Source organism: Oryx dammah, unplaced genomic scaffold, assembly GCF_014754425.2.
Source record: "Oryx dammah isolate SB20612 unplaced genomic scaffold, SCBI_Odam_1.1 HiC_scaffold_27, whole genome shotgun sequence".
Lineage (NCBI taxonomy): Eukaryota > Metazoa > Chordata > Mammalia > Artiodactyla > Bovidae > Oryx > Oryx dammah.
In genome coordinates this window covers 2,703,864-2,728,134 of record NW_024070211.1, presented here as the reverse complement: position 1 = coordinate 2,728,134, position 24,271 = coordinate 2,703,864, and the positions used below count along the sequence as shown (strand labels likewise).

The following is a 24,271-nucleotide window of genomic DNA, read 5'->3' as shown; positions in this document are numbered from 1 at the left end:
TCGATGGCTGCGTACCCAGGACCCCGCCTGTGGGCCCAACTCTATGGTTCCGCGGAGGCGGGGCCCGCGGCGCGGTGCATGCCGGGCCGGCAGCGGGCCGGCCCGCGCTCCCATCATGGCGGCGGCCGCGGCTTCCCGGCTGTGGCTCTGGGCTTCTTTGCTTATCCCTGTGGCTGCGGTCTACGAAGACCAAGTGGGCAAGTTTGATTGGTGCGTACGAGGCGGGGGGCGAGGGGCGGTTCCTGTTCGGGAACTATTTTCCCAGTACCTGTTCTGTTTAAAAGGAGGAGGGCTTTACCATGCAGCAGGGCCGGCTGCATAACTTGCGGGGCCCAGGGCAAAATGAAATGTGAGACCCCTCGTTCAAAAAAATTTGAAAGAGTTTTAAGGTGGCCACGGCAGAGCGTTAAAGCGAGAGTTGGCTCTTCTGAGCCAGTCCCTGTGCGGCTGCACGGGTCGCAAGCCAGTGAAGCGGGCTCAGCCCTCCGGTCTTGCTTGAGGTTCTGGTCAGAGGTCACTTCTCCCCGCCCGGCCGCGTTTCTGTGACTGTCAGGTGTTTGATCTGCTGGGTGTCCGACGTCGACCGCCCTCAGCGAAGATCCTCTTTCAGCCCTGCCTTGGGCTCAGGACAGGGCCGCCCAGGACCCTTCAGCCAGGAGGTGCCATTCATTCATTCATTCTTTCCTTCGCTGACTGGCTCGCTCACTCTCCATTCATTCACTATTCAGCACTTTTGTTCATTCACGTCTCATTAAGGCACTCATTCAGTCGCTCACCCACTCATCCAGCCACCCACCCTATCCTTAAGGCCAAGGAATAGGCTCCCTTTTGCTTGAAATGTCAGTTTGCCACTTAAGCGTTGTGTGGTCTCAGGAAAATGCCTTAACCCATTCTGTGCTTCTGTTTCTTAATCTGTAATTGAGTTTACTGATAGCCCATTGCCTCCCACAGTAGCTGTAAGAATGAATAGGGCAATTCTTTTAAATTACTCAGCTCAGTGGCTGGCTCATTGAGTACAATCAGTATGTTACCAGTTATTGCTAGTCAGGGAACACGTTCAGAGCCTAGCTCCTCTGTGAAGTCTTTTCTGTATCAAGCAAATGGATTTACATGTTTGTTGAGTGTTGTTGGCCACTGGTCATTCTAGGTGCTGTGGATGCAGAGATGGAAAGGAACTCAGGCTGGTGAGGGGGCAGATGTATAAGTATGTGATGTAAGGCAGTATGACAAATGCAGAATAAGTCATGTTTTTTTTTTTTTTGGCGGGTCGGGGGGAGTGCTGTGGCTTTTGGGATCTTAGTTCCCTGACCAGGGATCAACCCATGTACCCAGCATGGGAGTCCTAACCACTGAACTTATGGAGAATCCCCATAAGTCTCATTTTTAATGATGTGGGCAGATGCTCACAATATAACATGTACAGTTGACTCTTGGACAACGCAGGGGTTGGGCATGCAGACCCTCTCTGCAGTCGAAAATCGAGTGTAACCTATAGTAAGCCCTCTGCGTCTGCAGTTCCACACCCACAGATTCAACCAACCATGGATTGTGTAGCACTGCAGAATTGACTGTAGAAAGCCACCAGGGTAGGGAGTTCCCTGGGGGACTCCATGCTCACAGTGCCGGGGGCCAGCGTTTGACTCTAGTTGAGAAACTAAGGTCCCGCAAGCCTCAAGGTGCCACCAAGGAAGGAAAGGGAAGAAAACAACCAGCGCGTAAGTGGCTCTGTTCAGTTGAAACCCGTGTTGTATATGTTACACATGTACGACATGTCATCCAATTTAGCAGAATCCTAGGTATATGCAATTTATAAATTGAAAAGTAAACAGAAAGAAATATATCAAAATATTAAATGTTTATTGCTGAAAAAAAGTTTATGGATGATGGTATTTTAAGCATTTTTTTTTTGTTTTCTATTTTATACCTTTGTGTATTTTTCATGTTTTTTTCAATAAGTAGGCGTTACTTTTATAGTCCAGATGAAAGATATCAGCATTTTAAAAGAGAGAATGGGATGTAGACTTAGAAGATTAGATTAGATTTAGACTTAGACTTAATTTTGCATTCTAGTTCTAACAGCAATTCGCTGATGTCAGTGGACTTTGGTTTTCTCACCTCTAGAATGAGAGTAATAGTATTTGTCCTGTGTACTTCATAAAGGGTTCAGTGATTACAGTGAGATTAAAGTAGGTTAAAATACAGATGGAAACTGTCAGATGTCATGTACAGCTGTCACTCTTTACTAATATAGTTTCTTCTTTTGTAAAAAGGCAGACCAGACAGTGTAACAAGGGAAATTCTGTATGAATGCTGTGTGTTTGATTTGCTGAAAGTGGCATTCGTGAACAGCAACGTGCCACTCGCCTGCTCTGTCGGTGGTAGTGTGCTGGGGAAGCCCTCTGCGCCCCCTTTATGCAGAGATAAGAGTGTTGAGAGTGATGGGGTATATTCCAAAGAAAGTACGAGTAGTGAGTCAGATGGACCCTGAGCACCGTGTGGGTTAGAACAGGCTGCAAAGAGCAAAGGCCTGACTCAAACCTGTCAAGTTTGTCAGAGTATTTGTGTAATTTTTCTCCAAAGGTCAGTGAAAATAGAAGGGGGAGCTGGAGTGTGTGCTCATTCACAACAGGGTTCACGACTCTTCCCTCATGTGTAATGTGAGCATCTAGTCCCACTATTTGTTTATATTAAAAAATAGTTGCAGCGTGTGGGATCTAGTTCCCCGCCTAGGGATCGAACCTAGATCCCCTACCTTGGGAGCACAGTGTCTTACCCACTTGACCACCAGGGAGGTCCCTGGTCCCACTATTACGGAGTACAGGGAAGACTGTAATTTTGTTCCAGTGGGATTTAGGCCAGGTGCCCTTTTGGGTAAGGTAAGTACGTGCTTGCGTTTAGCAGGAAGCGTGTCACGTTAGCTACTAGGGTGTATTCTCTCTTCTTCTTCCCTCTGTTCCTGAGCACATTGCCTGGAAGTCTCGCTTTTGGTCAGATCTCTTCATCAACAAGCAGTTCTCCTGCATCCCGAGACAGGTGTGATGGTGATCACCTCCTGTATTCGTGCACTCGTCTTTCCCAAAGCGGCCTGTGCAGCGGCGGCATTGGCCCCTTCCGTTTCCCTGGCCTCTTTCCTTTAGGAGACAGCAGTATGTTGGGAAGCTCAAATTTGCCTCCTTGGAATTTTCCCCTGGATCCAAGAAGCTGGTTGTGGCCACAGAGAAGAACGTGATTGCAGCACTGAATTCTCGGACTGGGGAGATCTGTGAGTGGCCTGGGTAGACGGGCAGCCAGGGAGGGCGTGGCTGCCCAGAGGCAGTCCAGGATGGCCTGTGGCGGCAACGCCTGCCTGCCTGGCACCCCACCCCTGGGGACGGCAGGGCCGAAAGATGTGTCCTTTACAGGATTCGGATTTGTTTTTCAGTTTTGCCGTCTTTGAAAGATTTAATATGTTCCTATAACTGGCCTTTGAGTTTATTTCCTCAGCCCGCATCCTGGCTGTTCTTAAGTAAGATATTGCTGCAAAAAACGCATTTTTCTATTAAGATTTTACAGTAAAGCTTTGGATGTTCCCCATTGTTCCACCTCCAGTTACTTATATTGCTTTTGTGGATGTTTTTAGTGGCAACCCACTCCAGCACTCTTGCCTGGAAAATTCCATGGACTGAGAGGCTCTCAGAGCCTGGTAGGCTACAGTCCATGGGGTCGCAAAGAGTCGGACACAACTGAGCAACTTCACTTTCACTTTCACTTTAGGCATTAAAATCATGGAAATGTGTCTGCTTGTGAGTCATAGAGATTTTGTGAATTTTGTCTTTGTCCGTTTGTTTGGTGGGGTGGGGTGAGGATGGGAAGGGTGTGATCTCAGATTGGCACAGCGGTGGCTCCCCTCGTTACCCCGGGAGCGGGGGTGGGTCACTGCTGGCCAGCGGTGATCCTTCCCTGAAATAAAATGAGACGCTTCTGTGCAAGCGAAGGCTTCCGTGGGTCCCCCGCGCGACTTCCTGGATGCCTCGCCGAGGTTCATGGTAACGTCTGACTTTCCTGTCCCTCAGTGTGGCGCCATGTTGACAAGGGCACGGCGGAAGGGGTGGTGGACGCCATGCTGCTCTGCGGACAGGGTAGGCAGAGCCCGGCTTGTCCCTGTGCCGGCGTTGGCTCCCTCTCCTCTTCCCTTGGGTCCTTCTTTTGCTCAGGGTCTGGGAGGGAAGGGAGTAGGGGTGTTCCCAGCAGGAGAGGACAGGTGCAGTTTCTATCTGCGCTTGTATGTGGGAGGTGAGGCCACTGGTCACAGGCCCTGGGAGGCTGCAGACAGCACAGCGGTTGGGGGCATGATCTCGTGTGGTCTTTTCTCTTCCAGATGCAATCACTGTGTCCAATGGAGGCCGGATCATGCGCTCCTGGGAGACGAACATTGGGGGCCTGAACTGGGAGGTTACCCTGGATAGTGGCAGGTAGAGGGAAGGAAGCTGAATTTCACCTTGGTTTGGTTAAAGGCTTCGCTGGAACACAGATTCTATGTAGACAGCAATTCTGGGCCTTTTGGCTTTTTTTCCCAGGGGGGAAAAGCCATGGAAGAGCCAGAGAGCATCAAATGTCCATTCTTGATGTCTTGAGGCTATGGGACACGTGCTTACTCGGCCACCATTTATTGAGCACGGGTTAGAGGCAGAGGTCCATGCTAGGTACAGTCTTCATTTCTGGTATCGATTGCTTTTCCTAATCGTACCGCAGCGTGAGGGCTTTGCAAAGTTCTAGGTATGACCAAGTGAAAGTGGAAGTTAGTCGTGTCCAACTCTTTGCGATCCCATGGACTGTAGCCCTCCAGGCTCCTCTGACCATGGAATTCTCCAGGCCAGAATACTGGAATGGGTTGCTATTTTCTCCTCCAGGGGATCTTCCCTACCCATTGAACCCGGGTCTCCTGCATTGCAGGCAGATTCTTTACCAACTGATCTACTAGGGAAAGAAGATTCTAGGTATGAGGATGGAGAATACAACTTCTTGTGTTTTAACTTTATGTTTGAAAACAATTTGCACTACTGTTTGAGCTGCATCTTGCTGAAATTGTTTAAATGATGGGGTCGCTTGTGTTAGGTTATTCGCCTTCTGATAGTAATTTATTAGGTAAGGGCTTGGGGATGCCCCCAGGCAGTGGGAACCCACCTGTGAATGTGAAACAGCTTCCATCATCAAGACACTCCTTGTCATTTGGGGGAGGCAGGCCTGCAGCCTGCTAATGACAGATGTCTAATGGCTGCTGTGGTAGAGGGTTGGTCTGGTTACTGTGAAGTCCCAGGGAAGGAAAGGAGCAGCCCTTAGGAGAGTCAGCGAGTTTCAGGAACCAGTACAGTTGAGTGGCTGACAGTCCAGCCAGTGGAAAGCAGAGCCAAGCTCAGGGCGCGGATGCAGCTGGCCCCACAGCCTGTTCCGTCGCCTCCCGAGCTGTGGCGGCTGTGTCCCGGACTGTCCAGCCTGAGGCTCTGGAGGCTCTGGGCAACACTCACCCCTGTTCCTGCGCTCAGTTTCCAGGCCCTTGGGCTGGTCGGCCTGCAGGAGGCTGTGAGGCACGTTGCGGTCCTGAAGAAGACCACTCTTGCCCTCCATCACCTCTCCAGCGGGCACCCGAAGTGGGTGGAACACCTCCCAGAGAGGTAAGGCTGCCTTCCCCCCTGGCGGTGGCTGCCGCCTCCTGCTCTGTACCAGCCCGTCTTTCTCCTTGAGAGTCGAAGCATTTGAATCCTGTGTAGGGTCTGGGGCTCACCAGCCTGTAGGCCTGCACTCCAAGGCTTTGGCTGCCTCTGGAGTTTCCTTTGCAGTGAGGAGAAGACTCTGGGCCCGAGAGCCAGTCGAGCGAGGGGAGTGGCTCACTCAGTTTGTCAGGGACCCAATGCTCAGATTCCTATGGGGCCAAGTCCGTGCGCAGAGCAGGCCCCGTGGGGAATGTTGGGAACTGCAGTGTGCCTGGCCCGCCTCAAGGGGGCAGCCTTACTCAGCTGACCGTGCCCTGTGTAGTTAGGCCTAGCATTATCACGCCTTAATTTTTTTAAGAAAAGCTGGAAATCTTATTGTTACATGCTGAATCTCAGTTCTAAATGTTGACAACAAATTCAAATTTTAAAAAAGAAAACTAAGCCAAACAAAACTTATCTGAGGCTGCTAGTTTGTGATCTCTGGCTAAGTTCCTGGCAGCCGGGTTTTGGACCCCCGAGGGTGGTCCTGTTCTGTGGCTAAAGCTGTGGCTCCCTGCTCTTCCTTCCCTTTCTCAGCGACAGCATCCACTACCAGATGGTGTATTCCTACGGCTCGGGGGTCGTGTGGGCCCTCGGAGTCGTCCCCTTCAGTCATGTGAACATTGTCAAGTTTAATGTGGAAGATGGAGAGATCATTCAGCAGGTACGGTCTGGCTGGAGGAGCCTCGTGAATTGCAGAGGGGAGCGGTACAGCCCTCCTTTGCACTGGGGACCAGGGGACTCGGCCGGGTGAATGCCAAAGCCACTCGTGGTCCCTGCTCCCAGGCACTGGAGGGCTGCCTTTTGCTCCTCAGCGTTTATTTAGAGCCTGCACATCGGCACGTGGCACTCTCTTGGGGTGGCTAAAAAACAGTGGCGTAGATCTGTTCGTTGCCTGTATGATCTCACAAGGTAATACTGAAGGTGGTAATGTGAAACCGCGTATGACAAACACAGGAGAGAAATGCTGATCGGAAGGGCCAAGTATTGCTGCCCTGCAGCTCCCAGCCTTGCCGGCACCGTGGCTGCGGCTGCCCTGTTGCACCTGCGACACGGGGGCAGAGAGAAAGTGGCGATTTCTACGCTCAGTGCTCGGAACAGTAGGTGCTAAGAGTGAACTGCAGGCAGACTTCACCAAGACAAGAAGAAAGTGCCCAGCATTGAAAAGGGCCTGGGTTAGTTTTCAAACTACCAGAAGGCAGACTCGGATCTTCTCCAGCTCTGGAGCTCTCGGAGGCGGGGAGGGATGGGAAGGACTCCTTCTCCGTCCACCAGGAAGAACCTCTGAGCCGAGATCCTCCCCTGGGGTCTTGTGGTGACGGGCTGGTGGGCTGAGAGGGAAATATGAGGGTCCCCAGGAGCCTCCCGTCCTCTCGTCTTTTGAGTAGGTCAGGGTGTCGACCCCCTGGCTGCGGAGTCTCGCCGGGGCCTGCGGTGTGGTGGATGAGGCTGTCCTGGTGTGCCCCGACCCGAGCTCGCGATCCCTCCAGACCTTGGCCCTGGAGACGGAGTGGGAGCTGAGGCAGACCCCGCTGCAGGTGAGAGGCTAGAGCTGCCTCCCCAGCCAAGGTGCTGCCTCAGCCGCTGGAAAAAGCCTTTCTCCCAGGCAGCCCCTTTGAGCTCCAGCCTCTGGCGGAACTGGAATGAGGGCAGACGGGCCACTCCTCCTTGGGGAGCCGGAACGGGAGCTTGCGGAGCCTGTGCCGAGCCCTCGTTACTTTCACTGGCAAAGTGGGGCAGAGGCCGCCAGCCTGGGATGGTCCATCCCCCATCTTCTCCTGGCCCGCAGCCTCTTCCTTCTTGTCTCCCAGTCTCTTGACCTAGAATTTGCAAGTGGATTCCAACCCCGGGTCCTGCCCACTCAGCCCAGCCCGGTGGAGCCTTCTCGGGCACAGTTCTTCCTGCAGTTGACCCCAAGCCATTACATGCTCCTGCACTACCACCACGGTGTCCTGAGTCTGCTCAAAAACTTCCCACAGGTAACTGCAGGCAGTGTGGTGCGCTAGGATTCCGGAGGATCTAGCCGAGGCATGGATGCTGGAAATCCCAGCCTTTGAATCTGGAGATACTTACTCAAGACAGAAGACCTCTTTCTATGAGTGTTTTGAGAGGGGTTAGCCTTAGAGTAGGAGTAGAATACTTTGTTCTTTTGAGAGTTACAGAGGATTTTTAGAGTAAAAGTGGTACCTCCTGAACCTGCGGGAGAGAGGGCACGTTATAGAACTTCCCTGTAGATGCGAAGAGCAGTATTGAGCTTGCCTGTGTGGTGGGGCCCCTCTGCTCTCCGTGCTCCAGCCATCATGCTCCAAACTTGGGAACACTTTTAACTCCAAGGCCAAGGGTTCTTCCAGTGGAGGTGGCCCTAAGGCTGCTGGCCAGGACAGGCCCTGTTTAGGAACTGATGCCTGACTCTACCCCAGGCTGCCCTGGTGAGCTTCGCCACCACTGGAGAGAAGACAGTGGCTGCAGTCATGACCTGTCGGAACGAGGCGGTGAGTATTGGGAATAACAGTGCTTGGCCACGTGCGGGATCTTAGTTCCCCGGCTAGGGATCGAACTCATGCCCCCTGCCGCGGAAGCGCTGAATCTTAACTGCTGGAATGCCAGGGAGGTCCCAGGGTTTCCTTATCTTTGCTGGAAGCCCTGAGAACCAAAAGTTTGGGCATGTTCACCTGGTCACTTTGAACCGGGGCAGGGCGGGGGAGCAGGAGGCTGTTAAGAAGTAAGTTCTCACTTCATCTGTAGAACTCTGTGCATACCTCCTTTGTGCCCAGGAATGGGACGCCCTCACAGTCATCTGGGACTGTTCTGGGTTGCGTGGGGTGTGTGGGTGGAGATGGGGGATGGGATCTGCCCTCTCCCAAGGGCTGAGATCTGGAGGTGGAAGCTTCATTCTCATGGCTGGAAGGTGACCCTTTGGCTATATTTTCTCCTTCTGTCCTTCTCGTTTCCAAAGCAGAAGCCTAGCGTTTCTGAAGATGGGTCACCTGGGAGCTTTTCGGAGAAGTCTGGTTCCCAGGTACGTGTGGCCCTGGGCAGTGCGCCAGGCCTGTATCCAGGCGGGGTGGGCCCCCAGCAAAGCTGGAGGAACGGTCAAGGCTGGGAGTGGGTCTCCTCGAGGTCCCAGTCTCAGATAGTTTTCTAAGTTTTGTAAATTAAACTGTTTCTCTTGATCTTTTTCATTTGGGAGATTAGAAAGTAGAATGCCTAGAATCTGTTCTTTAGTGCATTCTCCTCTGGGCCACTGTCTCCTCATGTCTGTGGGGTCCCCGCTGGCGGAGTTGAGGGTTAGTCTGAGCAGCTGCCCTGAAGCAGAGTATGGGGCGCTGGCCGGAGGCACATGTTTCCGTCGTGGCTTCCATTTCCTCAGCTTTTCCCAAGGCGGGTGTGCTTTCCCTGCCTGCGGTCTTGCTAATCAGTCTTTGGGAAGTCTCTCTCCACTCTCCTTGCTTCTTCTGGAGTAAGTATGTGTAGTGGTTGTAATTTTGCTTATTCACTCATGCACCTTATTTCTGCCTTAGGATTTAGCTTTGCTCTTTGGCCCGGGTCCTTCTCCAGGAGGTTGCCCCCACTCCCCCCAGCCCCACCCAGACTCTTGGACTTCTTTGGGGGACTTTGCTTTGGGGAACTCCTGTGGTTGACCCATGCGGTCTGTCCCCTAGGACTCGCTGGCGTGCTTCAACCAGACCTACACCATTAACCTCTACTTGGTGGAGACCGGCCGGCGGCTGCTCGACACCGCGATCACCTTCAGCCTGGAACAGAACGGCACTCGGCCTGAGCGGGTGAGTCGGGGCCTACGGGCTTCTCGGCTTGGGGCTCTCTTTCCTTGGGCTCAGCTCAGCGCCACGGGTCCCAGCCGTGGGCTGTAGTTCTACCTGAGCCACTGGCTGGTCAGAAACGCCTGTGAACACCAGTAAAAGGAGTGCCGTTTAAGCCCAGTTGTCAGTGTGCCAGGCTCCACGCTAAGCTCTTTACTTACTCGCTGATTGGCTCATCCTCCCGGTAAGGGATTCCCTGATGGCCCAGCAGTTAAGACTCTGCGCTCCCAAAGCAGGGGACCTGGGTTCGATCCCTGGTCAGGGAACTAGATCCCACATGCCAGAACTAAAGATCCCACATGAGGCAACAAAGGTCCCAAGTCCCCCAGCTAAGATGGGGTGCAGGTAAATAAACGTTTAAAACACGGCCTCCCGGTAGTCTTTCGATTACCACTGCCCTAGCCTTATAAACAAGGAAGCCATGCCTGGTGAGACTCAAGATGGTGTCGCTGCCCAGCCTTGCCTCTGTGCACGTCCAGTGGTGTTCCTCAGCCTCCCTGGGCGGTTGCTGCTTAGTCTCTAAAATGGAAAGCCTGCTGCGGGCCTCCTGCTTGCTTTGTGGGTGTGACCGGTGCATAATGAATGATCGGGTAGCCGAGAAGGTCTCAGGTTCCTCCGTAGAGAGGACCCAAGCTGGCCAGCTGCACTGTTGCTCTGTCAGCTCCTCAGGGTGCACGGTGTCTGTAAGTGGAGTCCAGGAAACGCTGTGTGGTTTGGACACGCGGAGATGCCGTGCCCTGGCCTCTGACTGCTCCTCATGCCTTGAATCTTGGGGTCTGGGCTCTGAGAGGCGTCTGGATCCCCGCTGACTGCGGGGGTCTTGACTGCTTGGTTCACAGCTGTACATCCAGGTCTTCTTGAAGAAGGACGACTCCGTGGGCTACCGGGCCTTGGTCCAGACAGAGGATCACTTGTTGCTCTTCCTGCAGCAGCTGGGTGAGTGGCCCTCACTCGGTTGCTGTTTGTGGGCCTGCCCGTGGGCTGCAGCCGGACCCTTTATCGGGGCCGTGGCCAGGCTTCCGGGAAGATTCAAGTGCAGTGTATCCTGCCTGTTTTTCCCAGAGCCCTAGGTGACCTGCCTTTGAACACATCCTTAGCACTCCTGGGTGGGAGACAGAACTCTCCTCCCGTGACCTCCTGAACCCAGCCACCAGCCCTGCCATTTCTCTTTCTGGCCTGAGAGTGGGGGTGGCCCCCCAGCCTCTGAGAAGGGTCCCTCCCGGGGGCGGCGGAGGCGGGCCTGACTCTGGTGCCCTTGGCCCCTGCAGCAGGGAGGGTGGTGCTGTGGAGCCGCGAGGAGTCCCTGGCCGAGGTGGTGTGCCTGGAGATGGTGGACCTGCCACTGACTGGGGCGCAGGCAGAGCTGGAAGGGGAGTTTGGCAAGAAGGCAGGTAGGAACGGGGGTCCGAGAGGCAGAGCTGCCGGCGGGGTGGGGGCTCTGGGGCCGCTGGCCATGCTGCGGCCCGCACCCTGGGCTTTTGGCGCGGCCGCTCTGCCGCCTGCTCTGAACTCGCTCTGCGCCCCGTCTCCGGTGCATTTGTGGCCTTGGGCTTATGGGCCCACTCCTCTACGAGAGGAGTGACGTGTGACTCTTTCTAGGGAAAGACCCTGATGAAAAAGAGTCTTAATGTAGCATCGGCATAGCTGCTGTTATTTGAGGACCTGAAATCTGTCAAGCACCTTGTCAGGCACTGTACGCCTGTTGTCCCCAAAGCAGGAGTCCCATCTTTCCAGAGAGACGTGACTAGGTTGGCCAGGTTCTGTGGGGAGAGGCCAGTGCCGTCCGAACCCGGCCGCGGTCCCAGCCCCAGGGTGAGCTTGGTTCACTGTCCCTGGTTCCGTCCTGCCCCCACCTCCCTCCATCCATTCGCCCGGCCAGCCTGGTGGTGTTTGCTGGGAGCCTGCCCAGGGCCAGCCACCCGCTAGGCGCCACAGGTGCTCTCAAGCCAAGGATTAATGTGCCTTTACCGTTTATTTCCGCTGCCTGGACCCAGCCATCCAAGGTAAAACCCGCTTCCCGCTGCCTTCTTGCTTGTTGCCTGCCCGCGCAGCTAGCTTTCACCATCGTTTGTCTTCCCGGACTTGCCTCAGTGAGGTGTATACCGCGTGGGCGTGGACTGCTTGCCTGTGACTTGCCCTGTGTGCCCGTCACTTCTCTCCCTCGAGCCGGGGTTGACGGACGCTGGCCTAGAAAAGGCCCTGCTCTTTCCTGTGAGCACTCTGCACTCCGCCCTGGGGAGATCCTGGGGGTCCCTCACAAGATCTGGTCTTGGCAGCAGCCCAGGGGGTGCTGTGCCATTTTACAGATGGGAAGCTGGAGGTTGCAAGGTGAAGTACGTTTCTCAAGGTTGTTGTCTGATCCCTTAGTCGTGGCCGACTCTGTGCGACCCCGTGGACTGCAGCCCGCCAGGCTCCTCTGTCCATGGGGTTTCCCAGGCAAGGGTACTGGAGTGGGTTGCCATTTCCGTCTCCAAGGTCACCCAGCCTGTAGGCAGTGCTGCTGGGATGTGAATCCTGGCCTGCAGACTCAGAGGCCTTGCTTCTTACCGTGCTGCCTTGCTGCGGTGACCGGTCTCGTCTCCAGAGGAGATTTGAGGGTGGTGATCTCGTGGATGGAGGAAGGGGCAGAGAGAAAGGGAGCCCTGGGAGCGGGCTGCAGGGAGGCCTGTTGGGAGCAGGTTGAGCACCTGACCACGTAGGCCTGAAGCTGCGAGAAACGGGAGCGCCTGTTGGTGACACACAGCACGTGTGCCCCGGCACCCCCACAGCCTGCCCTTGTCTGGCTTTGTCACGGCGCCCGAAGCCTTCTGCTGGCCGTTTTGGATGTGTGCTTGTGGTGGAGATGTTTGTGGCATGGCTGCACCCTGCATGGCTGCCCCCTGCCTTCTTAGTCTCCTGTCCCGAGATTGCAGGCAGGCGGCGTGCTGAGGGCCCCTTGAGTAGGTCTCAGAAGTTCCCGCACGGCTGTGCCTGAGCGTGGGACTGTTGGCATCGGACACAGGACTGCTCCTTGGGCTCGTGGCCTGGGGTGTGGATGACGCGCATGCCGCGGAGGAGAGGGAGAGAGCCCCCGTAGGGGGAGCAGGTGCCCCCTCGCTGGAAAGCCCCACTCCGCCGAGGAGAGAGCCTCAGCCGCCGTCCCTTTTCCTTGACACCAGACGGCCTGCTGGGCATGTTCCTGAAGCGCCTGTCCTCCCAGCTCATCCTGCTGCAGGCCTGGACCTCCCACCTCTGGAAAGTGTTTTATGATGCGCGGAAGCCCCGGAGCCAAATCAAGAATGAGATCAACATTGACACTCTGGCCAGGGATGAATTCAATCTCCAGAAGATGATGGTGATGGTGACAGCCTCAGGCAAGGTGAGCCCTCCAGAGGCCCCGGAGGGGGACAGGAGGCCCGGGCAGGAGCTGGAGCCGGCTCTGGTTCTCAAGGGCAGAAGTAGCTCTGGGTCAGCCCTCCTGGTAGTGAGCCCGGTGTTCATCTTGCAGCTCTTTGGCATCGAGAGCAGCTCTGGCACCATCCTGTGGAAGCAGTATCTCCCTCACGTCAAGCCGGGCTCCTCCTTTAAGCTGATGGTCCAGAGGACGACTGCCCACTTCCCCCACCCGCCCCAGTGCACCCTCCTGCTGAAGGACAAGGTGCGCCTCCACCGCGCCTCTGAGCCCGTGTGGGTGCGGTTTTGTGTTTTGTAACTTTAGTTGGGCCTTTGAGATTCTCTGAGAGTTACAGATAGGGAGTCAGGGCTTAGAGCTCTGTTTTCTTGCAGTTTTTTGCCTGAGTGCCCCTCTTCCCCCACCAGGGGTGGTGGTGGCCGAGGAGGAAGTGACTGTAGCGTAGGTGGGATGTCACCAGCTCCCTAGTAAGCCAGCCCTGTTTCTCCCAGACACAGGTGGGTGTCGATACCTAGAGGGCAGCTCGCTCTTCTCCCAGGGATGGAGGGCAGGTCACCAGCTGTTCATGCCTCTGCCTCCCAGGGAGCAGATGGCTTTTTGCAGATACATTCTGCCATCATTGGAAAGGGGGCCTGGTAGACATTTCGTTTGTTCTTCAGCATGACCCGTTCTTAGATTTGGAGCTAGAGGCAGTTAAACTTTGACCCTTTTGACACATCAGCCGTCAGATGCTTTCACCTTCAGCCAAAGCTTTGTTTTCCACAAGGCGGGGAAAGACGAGGGGATCCGCCGTGGCTGAGCTCAGGTACCCAATTCCTTAGGATTTGCAGTCTTTTCCTGTTGGTGGTGGCTGACCGTTGCTTGCCTGTTTCAGGAGACGGGAATGAGTTCGCTCTATGTCTTCAACCCCATTTTTGGGAAGTGGAGCCAGGTGGCCCCCCCCGTGCTGAAGCGCCCCGTCTTGCAGTCTCTGCTCCTGCCCATCATGGATCAGGACTATGCCAAGGTGCTGTTGCTGATAGACGACGAGTACAAGGTACGCATCTGCAGAGGCTGCAGGATCCCGCCGCCACCCTGCCGTCGATGGGTGGGGGCAGGGCGCTCACACAGCAGCTCGGGGGCCCCAGGTGGGCGCTGTCTGCAGTCAGGCCTCGAAGGGCTTCTCTAAGCAGCTCTTTCTGCACTTGTGAAAACTGGGTCTCTTACGAGAATTCAGTTTAAACCCTGATTGAATTTAGCAGACTTTAATTTCTTCAAGATTTGTTGTTTTATTCTTAAGGCCCTCTTTGATGGGAAACAGTGAAGAGTCTGGAGAAATCCATGCTTAGGGATTCCTTCTCCTTGAACTCTTTTTTAAAAAAAAAAAAATTTATTATTTTATTTGGTTGAGTCTTAGTTTTGGCTTGCAGGATTTTCGATGTTGGTTTCAGCACGCAGGATCTTCAGTTGCGGCATGTGGGATCTAGTTCCTTGATCAGGGATCAGTCCAGGGCCCCCTGTACTGGGAATGTGGGGTCTTAGCCACTGGACCACCAAGTCCCCCCAGTAACTCTTCTCTGGCGTTTTCCAGGTCACACCTTTCCCAGCCACTCGGAATGTCTTGCGGCAGCTCCATGAGCTTGCCCCTTCCATCTTCTTCTACTTGGTGGACGCAGATCAGGGGCGGCTGTGTGGATATCGACTCCGGAAGGTGGGCAAGGGCGTCCTGGCAGGACCCATGGTGGGAGGGGTGTAGGTAACAGGAGTGGATTACGCTGGCCCTGGTGTTGTAAACATAGACTGGCATCAGCCTGGTGTCTGAGGTCATCATGCTTGTGTTTGTGAAGTAGGCCTGGTCGCTGCTGCCATGGACAGAGCCGGGCACAGCAGATGGGGTTTCAGCCCCTGTGGAGCTTTCACTCCGTGTTCCTCTCCTGTGGCAGAAGGCGTGTTTTTGCCATCCTTAGGGTGGGAGGTGGGAATGGTGATTGAACAATAGCGCTTTCTGTACGAAGGTGGTGTTATTGATCCACTCTTAACTGAATGTGAGTTTTGAATTTTATCTCTAGAATTGGGATTGATTTGCTCCGATCCTGACATACTTGAGTCCAGCCCTTGGAAATACTGATTTACTCTGGCTCTGAAGTCCTGCTCTGAGCTTCACAGGGGCTGGCCTTGGCCCCAAGAGCAGGGCCGTGTCGAGGGCTGACCTGAGACGTGTCCTCCCTGGCGGGTCCTGCCGTCCCGTGTGTAAGCCTTTCGGAGAGGCTCAGACCTTGGGCCTGGCTGCTCGTGCAGGAAGCCTGGCTGTGCCCCTTGGGCACTTTGCATCCTCGGGCAGATGGCTCCTGTCTGGTCTTCTGTTTTCTTGTCTGTAAGACAAAACGGTGATAATAGTATGTCAGAGTGTTTTCATGATGAGCTGGAGAGTCAATACGTGTAAGTCACGTAAAGCAGGGCCTGGCACACAGTCCATGCCATATAGGTTTCACCTGCTGTTGTTTAAAAAATGCAGTGCCCTTTCCTGACATTTTGTAACAGCTAACCTTTAGTATCAACAGCACAGGAATGGTCTGTCCAGAGAGTGTGCTCTTTACCTGGTGGGTGAAGAGACACTGGTTTTCTGAGCTGATGGAAAAGGGACCTTGAAAGAGAGAGTTCTTTGTGGGCAGGGGGTGTGACCCAGGGTGTGGGTGTCATGGACCAGTGAAACCCTGAGAGTGTCATCGTAAAGATGGTTAAGGGGAGACACAGGAGGCAGAGCTCCAGAGGGAGTCAGCTGGGGGTGGGCTTCCAGGCTCTGACCTCCGGGGGCTCCCTGGTGACCTTGCTCTCTGGGAGGGTCTTAGTGAATTCTGGTGTTTTCATAGGAATCGGTGAAATGTTTTCATCGGAACCTTATTTTTTAATAAAGATTATTATTATTAAAAAGACTTAAAAAGGAAGTAACGTGTGAATACATTCTCACGGTGAAAGATTGCATTGATACAGAGTTGCGTGAGCAAACCGTGAAGGGCCCTTTGAGCCCCGTTGCCAGCTGCTTCCCTGGCTGGAATGCGCGTCAGTGGCCTGCACACCTTCCGTGTCCCGCCGCCGTGCCCACCGCTGGGGAAACGACCGCGTGGTCCGCGTGGGCAGGCGCGGCATGTATACTTTTTACCTGAACTGGAATTGAGCCTCATTTAATCAGTAGGAAATGTGCTTTGTTCACTTGATGTGTTTTCTACCTCCTTCTTTTGTTAAACCCATATCTGATTAAAGTACAACCCTGAGAAGAGTGCAGAATCTGCGGTTACTGCTCAGCGGCCTTTCACAAAAGGACCACCGCTGTGTACATGGCAGTCAGATCAGGAAGCCCCCTCTAGTCGCTACCCTGCCATCCCTTAGGGCTCCGTGTAATTCCATGTGTGGAGGTATAATAACACGTTTAACCATACAGGTTTATTGGTTTCTTATGACAATAAAGAACATTTCTTGTCATATTTTGAGGTCTCTTCCAGCTTAGTCAGAGAAGGCAATGGCACCCCACTCCAGTCCTCTTGCCTGGCAAATCCCATGGACAGAGGAGCCTGGTGGGCTGTAGTCCGTGGGGTCGCTAGGAGTCGGACACGACTGAGCGACTTCACTTTCACTTTTCACTTTCATGCACTGGAGAAGGAAATGGCAACCCACTCCAGTGTTCTTGCCTGGAGAATCCCAGGGACGGGGGAGCCTGCTGGGCTCCCATCTCTGGGGTCGCACAGAGTTGGACACGACTGAAGCGACTCAGCAGCAGCAGCAGCAGCAGCCAGCTTACTAGTTCACTGTTGGCTCAGTGTACAGACCTTCAGATGTTAGTAATAAGTGGTAAATTTTCTTTGAAATAGTCTTACTCAGAATAACAGTCAGTGGGATACGACTAACTATTCTGCTGCTTTCACACTGGCTCTAGTATCTTTCTTTTCTTCTTTTTGACAGAAAGTAGGATTTATTGGTGGATGTGAGTGAGGAGGGGTGGCTCTGAGGTTCCCATGGTTGCAGGGCTCGCCCTGTGTCCAGAGGGCCACAGAGTAGGGTTGTATTTGACCCCACAGCCAGGCTGGAGGAGCCGCTTTTCAGCCGCCAGGTCTTCAGGTTCGTGTGCATCACACTGAGTAAAGCTGCGCTTCCTGGGGTTGCAGATCTGCGGGCAGCCAGGGAACTTGAACTTGGCTCTGCGTTGGGCCTCAGCCACATGCCCCTTGTTCTGCATGTTGGTGCAGATGGACTCCACGACTTGGCTGACCGCTGTGCCCTGGAGATTTCCAAAGGCACCGTGCTGTGCTGTCTGGAGCCTGAACTGGGGACAGTATGGGGTCAGAAACGTATCCGCCGGAGAGGACTGTCTCAGGTCCCCTCGGGCAGCCCAGAGCAACAGGTGCCTCCAGCTGCCCAGGAGGCTGCTGTTTGCGGCCATTGCACACCAGCCTTTACTGGTTTTCTTACTTGAGCCAGGAGTTCCAAAACCTCTTCCCAGACTAGATCGCTGTTGCTGCTTCTCTAGGACCTCTGATCCCTGTCCCCTCCTGCACAGAGGCGCCCGCTGAGCAGCAGGGCGGGTCTCGCCACCCCTGCCGCGGGCCTGAGGGCACCTTCCTGATGACCAGAGCCGGCCCCTTCTCTTTGGCCCCACCCCAGGACCTCACCACTGAGCTGAGCTGGGAGCTGACCATCCCCCCGGAGGTGCAGCGCGTCGTCCAGGTGAAGGGCAAGCGCAGCAGCGAGCACGTCCACTCGCAGGGCCGCGTGATGGGGGACCGCAGCGTGCTCTACAAGGTATGGCGGCCGCCTGCTGCCGCACAGAGGGGCCGGGCTTGCACCCGGCTCTGTGACTGGCGGAGAGGGGAGCTTTCTGTCAGTTTTTAAATCCCTTTGAGCCTTACTTTATTGTCTGTGAAATGGGCCTGTGAAATATGCCCTCCTCCTGGGGTTGTGGTGATCACACAAGACTGCACCCAATGCCAGGCACATGGCCACTACCCAGCAGCTGTCACCTGTTAGGATTAGTGGTGGTGCTGATAGACCTTTCTGGGGTTAGACCTTAGTCGATCCATCAGAAACTCCATCTGTGATCCAACATCCTCCTGAGTGGGAGATGGAGAGGTGACTCGTCAGCTGCAGAACCATCCTGTGAGGGAACGTAATCCTTAAGGTGATGAACATGCGCTACAGCCTCTGGCAGAGCAGAGACGGAGTTGGAGGAGGAAGCGAGGCCTAGAGGGGAGCAGGTTTTGGCAGGCGTAGAACAGGAGCTTGGCCTGGGGCATGTCGAGCTTGCCATGAGACACCTGGGCGGTGACACTGACGTGGCAGTCTGTCAGTCGGGTCTGGAGTTCAGGGCGGGGCCTGGCTTGGACATGTGAGCTTGGGCGATGCCAGCCTCTGTAGATGTTCTGGAAGTCAACAGATTGGCTGAGATCACCAGGAGAACGGGTGTAGCTGGAAACACCCAGAGACTGGGGAAAGAGGACGGACCTGCAGAGGGCCCTGAGAAGGAGCAGCCGCTGAGGCAGAGGGCCACTGGGGCCTGGGCGTCCTGGACGCCAGGGGGCGAAGGCGTCTTAGGAAGGGACCGGTCACTCATGTTACCTGGTCTAGTCTGTCAAGTTAGACGAGAACTGAGACATCTCTGTTTCTGTGGTAGTCGCAGGGCCCTGGTGGAGAGACGTCAAGTTGCTGGACCAGTGTCCTTCCATCAGGAAGTGGGCTGGCTTGGGTTGTGTCTTGAGTGACTGTTTGCTTGTTTGTGACTTGTTTGAGTTGCTTAACTACTTTAAGACGTTTCATCTGTGAAGTGTAGATAGTAACTTCTATCTGCAAGGATATTTGTGGGATTCAGTGAGCCAAGCCCAGCCACCAGTGGCCACTGAAAAAGCACAGTGATGATGAGCCCTGAATAGGAAGTTCTTCCACCCAGAAGAGGCCCTTCCTCTGCCAGCCGGAGGGCTCTGTGCCCACCTCCCTGCCCCGGGCTCACGGTGGGGTGCCTTTCTCTCCTTCTTCCCAGAGCCTGAACCCCAACCTGCTGGCCGTGGTGACGGAGAGCACGGACGTTCACCATGAGCGCACCTTCATCGGCATCTTCCTCGTGGACGGCGTCACGGGGCGCATCATCCACTCGTCCGTGCAGAGGAAGGCCAAGGGCCCTGTCCACATCGTGCACGCAGAGAACTGGGTTGCGGTAGGTGGGTGGGCGGCCTGGGCGGCGCAGCCTCCGGGGCTCAGCCGGCCTCCCGCAGCTCTAGTCCTCTCCCGACCTCTTGTTCCGGAAACTGGTTGCTGCTTGGTGTTTTCACAGAGTTCAGAACCCCTGGTTGGCAGCAGAGGGGGCTGGGTAGGGGGCTGGGACGCCTAGATTTGACCGAGTTCTTCCATTTTCTGATTGTATAACCTCGAATTAGTCACTTAAGCTCCCTGTGTCATATCAGAGGGGTAACAGCAGTCACCTCCTCTAGTCAAGTTTAGAACAGTGCCTGGCAGGTAGAAAGCACTCAGATGTCAGCTGTTAGTCTTGTGACTTGTAAAATTCTTGCGAATTCATTTTTCTGGGGGTGCACCTGGATAGTTCAGATACTGCTACCCTGAATGTTAGTGAATTCAGTGAAAGGGAAAGTCACTCAGTCCTGTCCGGCTCTTTGCAACCCCATGGACAGTCCATGGGATTCTCCAGGCCAGAATACTGGAATGGGTAGCCTTTGACTTCTCTAGGGGATCTTCCCAACCTCAGGATTGAACCCAGGACTCCCGCATTGCGGGAGGATTCTTTACCAGCTGAGCCACAAGGGAAGCTCAGCTCAGTAGCAGGAAGAAAGCTGGGATGCTGGTGGCGTTTTCCTTCTCAGACGTGCCTCTGTACGTCGAGTCCCCTTCCCAGCCGAGCCAGCAGCCTGGCCCTGAGCAGCGCCCCCTCCTCTCTTTGCAGTACCAGTACTGGAACACTAAGGCCCGGCGCAACGAGTTCACGGCGCTGGAGCTCTACGAGGGCACGGAGCAGTACAACGCCACGGCCTTCAGCTCCCTGGACCGCCCGCAGCTGCCCCAAGTCCTGCAGCAGTCCTACATCTTCCCCTCTGCCATCAGCGCCATGGAGGCCACCATCACAGAGCGGGGCATCACCAGCCGCCACCTGCTTGGTGAGTGAGCCTTGCCCACGGCAGCCTCGCTGGGGGCGGAGCTGGTGAGTGAGCCGGGCCCTCTGCAGCCTCGCTGGGGGTGGAGCCGGGATTGGCGAGGAGGGCTTTGTTTCAGCAGAGGACGCTCCCCAGTCCAGTCTTGCAATCTGTGAGAGAGCTGGCATGCCCACCCTAGCCCTTGTTTCTGATGGACCATTTTCATGACGCCTCTGTTGCACCCTGATGGCGTCCCTCACGGGTAGCCTGTGCAGAAGGGCTGCAGAGACTGGCGCTGTGCAGGGTCTCATCTTTGTGTAGCTCAGATTCGGGACTCAGTGACTGCATAACAGGCTGCTCCATCCAGTTGTTTTTACCAAAGACGTCTGGGGCTCTGAGCTTTGACAGACACTCTGCATCACTGTGTTATCCTTAGAAGTGAGGAAGACAGCCCTCTTAGCAGTTTCTCCCATTTAATTCCCACTGTTCCTCAAACAGGCGATCCTGCGGGACCTCATGTTGCCAGGCCCTTCCTGTCCCCTCCTCCCGTTCCCCCCCATCCCCTGTGCCCCCACCCCATCCCACACCAGCTTCCCTGAATCCTGTCCCCTCCCCCGTGTTCCCCTCAACCCCATCCCCACCCGTCCTCCCCCTCCCCATCCTGCACCAGCCTCCCTGCTTCCCCAGCGCGCATGCTCATGTTTTGCGACAGCGAGGAGCCCTGCTGAGCTGGGCAGGTGCTACTGGAGAACAGGATGGGAGATACAGAGGTCCAAGGGCCTGCCATTCTTTTCTCTTTCATCGTTCCCTAGTTCTTGAGTCTAGAACTTTATTTTCTGATGTTTCAGGATGATATGTGAAGAAACTAGTGTCTTCAAAAGTGAGAACCTTCCTACAGACCCATGTGTATTAAGATTGTTGTTTTTGGTCATTGAAGGGCACCTCATTGACCTGTATTTTTGGCTTTAAACTCTATTTTGATTTCTGTGATAAGGGCATTTTTGTAAGTAGCCCTAATCTGGGATCAGGTCCACGTGAACACTCACTTCTGTTGACTTGTCTCTATGCAGTTGGGCTGCCTTCTGGAGCGATCCTTTCCCTTCCTAAGGCCTTGCTGGATCCTCGCCGCCCCGAGATCCCAACAGAACAAAGCAGGTAGGCCCTTGTGGGACGCACTGAAGGCTGTGACGTTAAAGAGCTCTGCCTGTGGATCATGTTGGGCCCTCTGCTGTGCTGTGGGCGTGGCCGTGAACAAGTCTGCCCTCATGGAGCTTGCATTCTAGTAGGGGAGGCGAGATGGACAATAAGTAAGATGAGCAAGTAAAATAATGCTATGTTAGATGCTTGTAAATGTTAAGGAGAAAAAACTCTTATAAAAAGGGGCAGGAGCCTAGGAATGGGGGGTACATGGGGTGAGGTTTGAGAGGGTGGCTTGGGAAAGGCGAATATTTGAGTAAGGACTTAAAGGAGGCAAGAAGCTGGCCTTGTGGATGTCCGAGGGCGAACCTTCCAGCGGAGGAAACCGCCATCACAGATGCCCTGAGGTCGTGTCTGGCGAGTTACAGGAAAGGCTGGAGGCCCCGGCGGCTGGAGCAGCCAGCGGTGGGCACACTGGGAAGTGAGGGGAGGGAGGTGCCCGGGTCCAGGTCTCATGGGGAGACGGGAGCTCGTTACCGCGCGTGTCCATTTTTAAATTTCTGGCCATCACCTCTGTGTGTTTTTTTGCCTCTGTCCCGGAGTCCCTTCCCTCGGGTGTGAGGAACTGTGGGCAGGGTGAGGAGGCGGTGGGTATGTCCTCGCACTTAGGCGGCGGGGGGAGGATGGTTCGGAGAGAGGGAGGCTACAGAGAGGGAGGCTGAGCACTGAGGCACTCTGGAGTGGAGAGCAGGGTGAGGAGGCGGTGGGAATGTCCTCCCATGTAGGCGGGGGAGGAGGATGGTTCGGAGAGAGGGAGGCTACAGAGAGAGAGGCTGAGCACTGAGGCACTCTGGAGTGGAGAGCCGCGATTGGCCTGGTGGCTCAGTGTCCTGGTTTTAAAGTGGTCCTTGCTTCCTCTAGTGTGAAATCACCGGTTGTCTGGGATTTTTTAGACTCAGAAGAAGGTAGGAATCCAGGTCTTACTCTCTGCAGCGTCCTCTCTTGCAGCCCTTCCAAACACTCAGCTGCTTGGTGTTTAGCTCCCTGATGCACGTAGGGCTCAGAGGAAGATCGGAGGCTGATCCGTGGCCTGGAAACTGCCCAGGGCTCGGGGCAGCCAGGAGATCCCCTTACAGCAGCTTTGGATGCGATCCTGGCTGATGTTTTTGCAGAGAGGAGAACCTGATCCCGTATTCTCCAGACGTACAGATCCACGCAGAGCGGTTCATCAACTATAACCAGACAGTTTCTCGAATGCGAGGTATCTACACAGCTCCGTCGGGCCTGGAGTCCACTTGTCTGGTGAGGAGAGCCCCCAGCCTGCCCTGTGCCCCCTCATCCATCCACAGCCGCCCTGCGTGACACCTGCTCTTTGCTCCCCTCTTGGGAAAATGACCGAGGAGCCTGTCTCCTTTCTGACCAGAGTCTGCAGCCGTGGCGGGCCACTGGCACCTTCCTCACGGGGCTCTCACTCCCTCTGCCCTCCAGGTCGTGGCCTACGGTTTGGACATTTACCAGACCCGCGTCTACCCATCCAAACAGTTTGACGTCCTGAAGGACGACTATGACTACGTGCTCATCAGCAGCGTCCTCTTTGGCCTGGTCTTTGCCACCATGATCACGAAGAGGCTGGCACAGGTCAAACTCCTGAACCGTGCCTGGCGGTAAAGGCCTGAGACCCCCTGCCGGAGAGCAGAGAGCCGAGGGGGGCGAGGGTCCGGCGCCAAGCTCCAGCGGCAGTGTGCTGGGTTGGGGGGGGACACGCGTCAGGCGCTCATCTCAGTTAAGCGCCGTGGGGAGGGAGGATGGACTCTCATGGAGACTGCTCTGGGTCTACGTCTGCCACAGGAGTCACCAGAGGTGGACGCAGGCTGGACTCTGTCAGCCGAGACCGCAGAGCATCCTGACGGACTTTCCCCTGGAGTCCCAAGGCTGTGTCATCCCCTTCTGTGCCCGTCCACGAACGTCACTGTTTTATAAGACCTCCAGCAGACTTCTCTCTTTCGGGAGGCCTGCTTAAATTGATGTCGGTTTGCCTGCTGTCTCCCAGGTGTATCTGGAAAGCCTTCTCCTTGCTTCCAAAGTCAGAGGGAACGCTTACCGATAACTCTGCCTTATAGGTGCGTTTGCTGTCTTACACTGGGGAGAAAGAAGAGCCACCCTTATCTGAGGTTTGAGAACCGATCCAGCCTCTCATGGCTTCTTTCCAAAGTGACTGTGGGTCGAGGAATCTATATCGGTGTCACAGTTTCTCTAAAGCAAGCCTCTTGTTTCATCCTCCTATTCACAAGTGGGCCAGCCGGCCTTAGGTTCAGTTTATCGAAAACCACGTGTACAATAGTGTTTTCATTTGTTAGTCATTGTCCAGGCTTCTCTCCTAAGATGTGTCAGAGCTGAGGCCTTTTCAGTACTACTGAACTGTCTGCACCTTGAAGGGATTTCAAGGGCGGAAGGCAGATCTGCCCGTTTCACAGTCTCTCTTTACCTCTCCTTTCACCTTCAGGCTGACCTGGTCATAACCCAGTTGGAAAAAGTTGTCCTTGTTTAAGAATCCTCATTATTTATGTTTGGTTGTGTGTTAATGCGTGGGTTACTATACTTCTTTTAAGATCAGCAGATTTTAAATCTTAGCTCTAAATGAGGGAAGTAAAGGGTAGGGTGGGACATGGGCATCTTGTGGATGTAGCCTTGTTGACTGGCTGGGCTGCTGTTTCTGCTACAAACTAAAGATGGCGTGAAAATCTTCCCTGTCGGTGGATTTGGGGACTGATGGAGTTTATCTCTACTGTGAAGAATGAAATGTACAGAGAGCCCTGTCGGGAGAGAGGTACGTTTAAGTGTCTGAATAAAGTGAGTGACAAATGACAATGTTGGAGTCCTTTCTGGTGGCTTTGGAACGTCACATCGAGGCCACTGCTGCCTCGGAGGGGCCAGAGAGCTGTGCCGGCATGCAGCGTGCGCAGTGTTTTAATTGGGAAACAGGCCAGTTTAATCATGTAAGAGTTGTGTTATAAAAAACAAAATGTTTTGTTTCTGTGGTCACATGTTAGTGGGAGAGAAGGAAGAGAAAGGAGAATAATTTTACTT

At 54.6% G+C, this 24,271-nt stretch overlaps 1 protein-coding gene, 1 non-coding gene and 1 pseudogene across 5 annotated transcripts; 2 read left to right on the top strand and 1 right to left on the bottom strand.

Annotated features, from left to right (window-relative positions):
* Positions 1-81: 81 nt before the first annotated feature.
* Positions 82-24,052, top strand: EMC1 (ER membrane protein complex subunit 1). Of its 4 annotated transcripts, none has more exons than XM_040229418.1 (24): positions 82-210; positions 3,138-3,262; positions 4,053-4,118; positions 4,358-4,451; positions 5,523-5,651; positions 6,267-6,393; positions 7,118-7,267; positions 7,541-7,708; positions 8,150-8,221; positions 8,689-8,748; positions 9,392-9,514; positions 10,390-10,486; positions 10,819-10,941; positions 11,545-11,553; positions 12,709-12,908; positions 13,038-13,187; positions 13,816-13,977; positions 14,512-14,631; positions 17,577-17,714; positions 18,946-19,119; positions 19,861-20,071; positions 21,118-21,202; positions 22,357-22,486; positions 22,673-24,052. In XM_040229418.1, the coding sequence occupies exons 1-24, from the start codon at positions 116-118 to the stop codon at positions 22,850-22,852; spliced, it is 2,988 nt and encodes a 995-aa protein (XP_040085352.1). In that variant the 5' UTR covers positions 82-115; the 3' UTR covers positions 22,853-24,052. The 4 variants fall into 4 exon arrangements, with proteins under 4 accessions (XP_040085352.1, XP_040085351.1, XP_040085355.1 ...); XM_040229417.1 differs by having other exon boundaries at positions 8,686-8,748; XM_040229421.1 differs by lacking the exon at positions 11,545-11,553.
* On the top strand, positions 6,727-6,863 carry LOC120855219. The gene has a single exon (XR_005719188.1). It is a non-coding gene; the product is annotated as a small nucleolar RNA SNORA43 (small nucleolar RNA).
* On the bottom strand, positions 17,279-17,393 carry LOC120855198 (annotated as a pseudogene).
* Positions 24,053-24,271: the final 219 nt, after the last annotated feature.

Bases quoted from the DNA above. Each gene is read 5' to 3' on its own strand.
- EMC1 (XM_040229417.1), top strand. From the start codon at position 116: ATGGCGGCGGCCGCGGCTTCCCGGCTGTGGCTCTGGGCTTCTTTGCTT. The intron at 4,452-5,522 runs GTAGAGGGAAGG...TCCTGCGCTCAG, and splicing joins GTTACCCTGGATAGTGGCAG to TTTCCAGGCCCTTGGGCTGG. The intron at 9,515-10,389 runs GTGAGTCGGGGC...CTTGGTTCACAG, and splicing joins ACGGCACTCGGCCTGAGCGG to CTGTACATCCAGGTCTTCTT.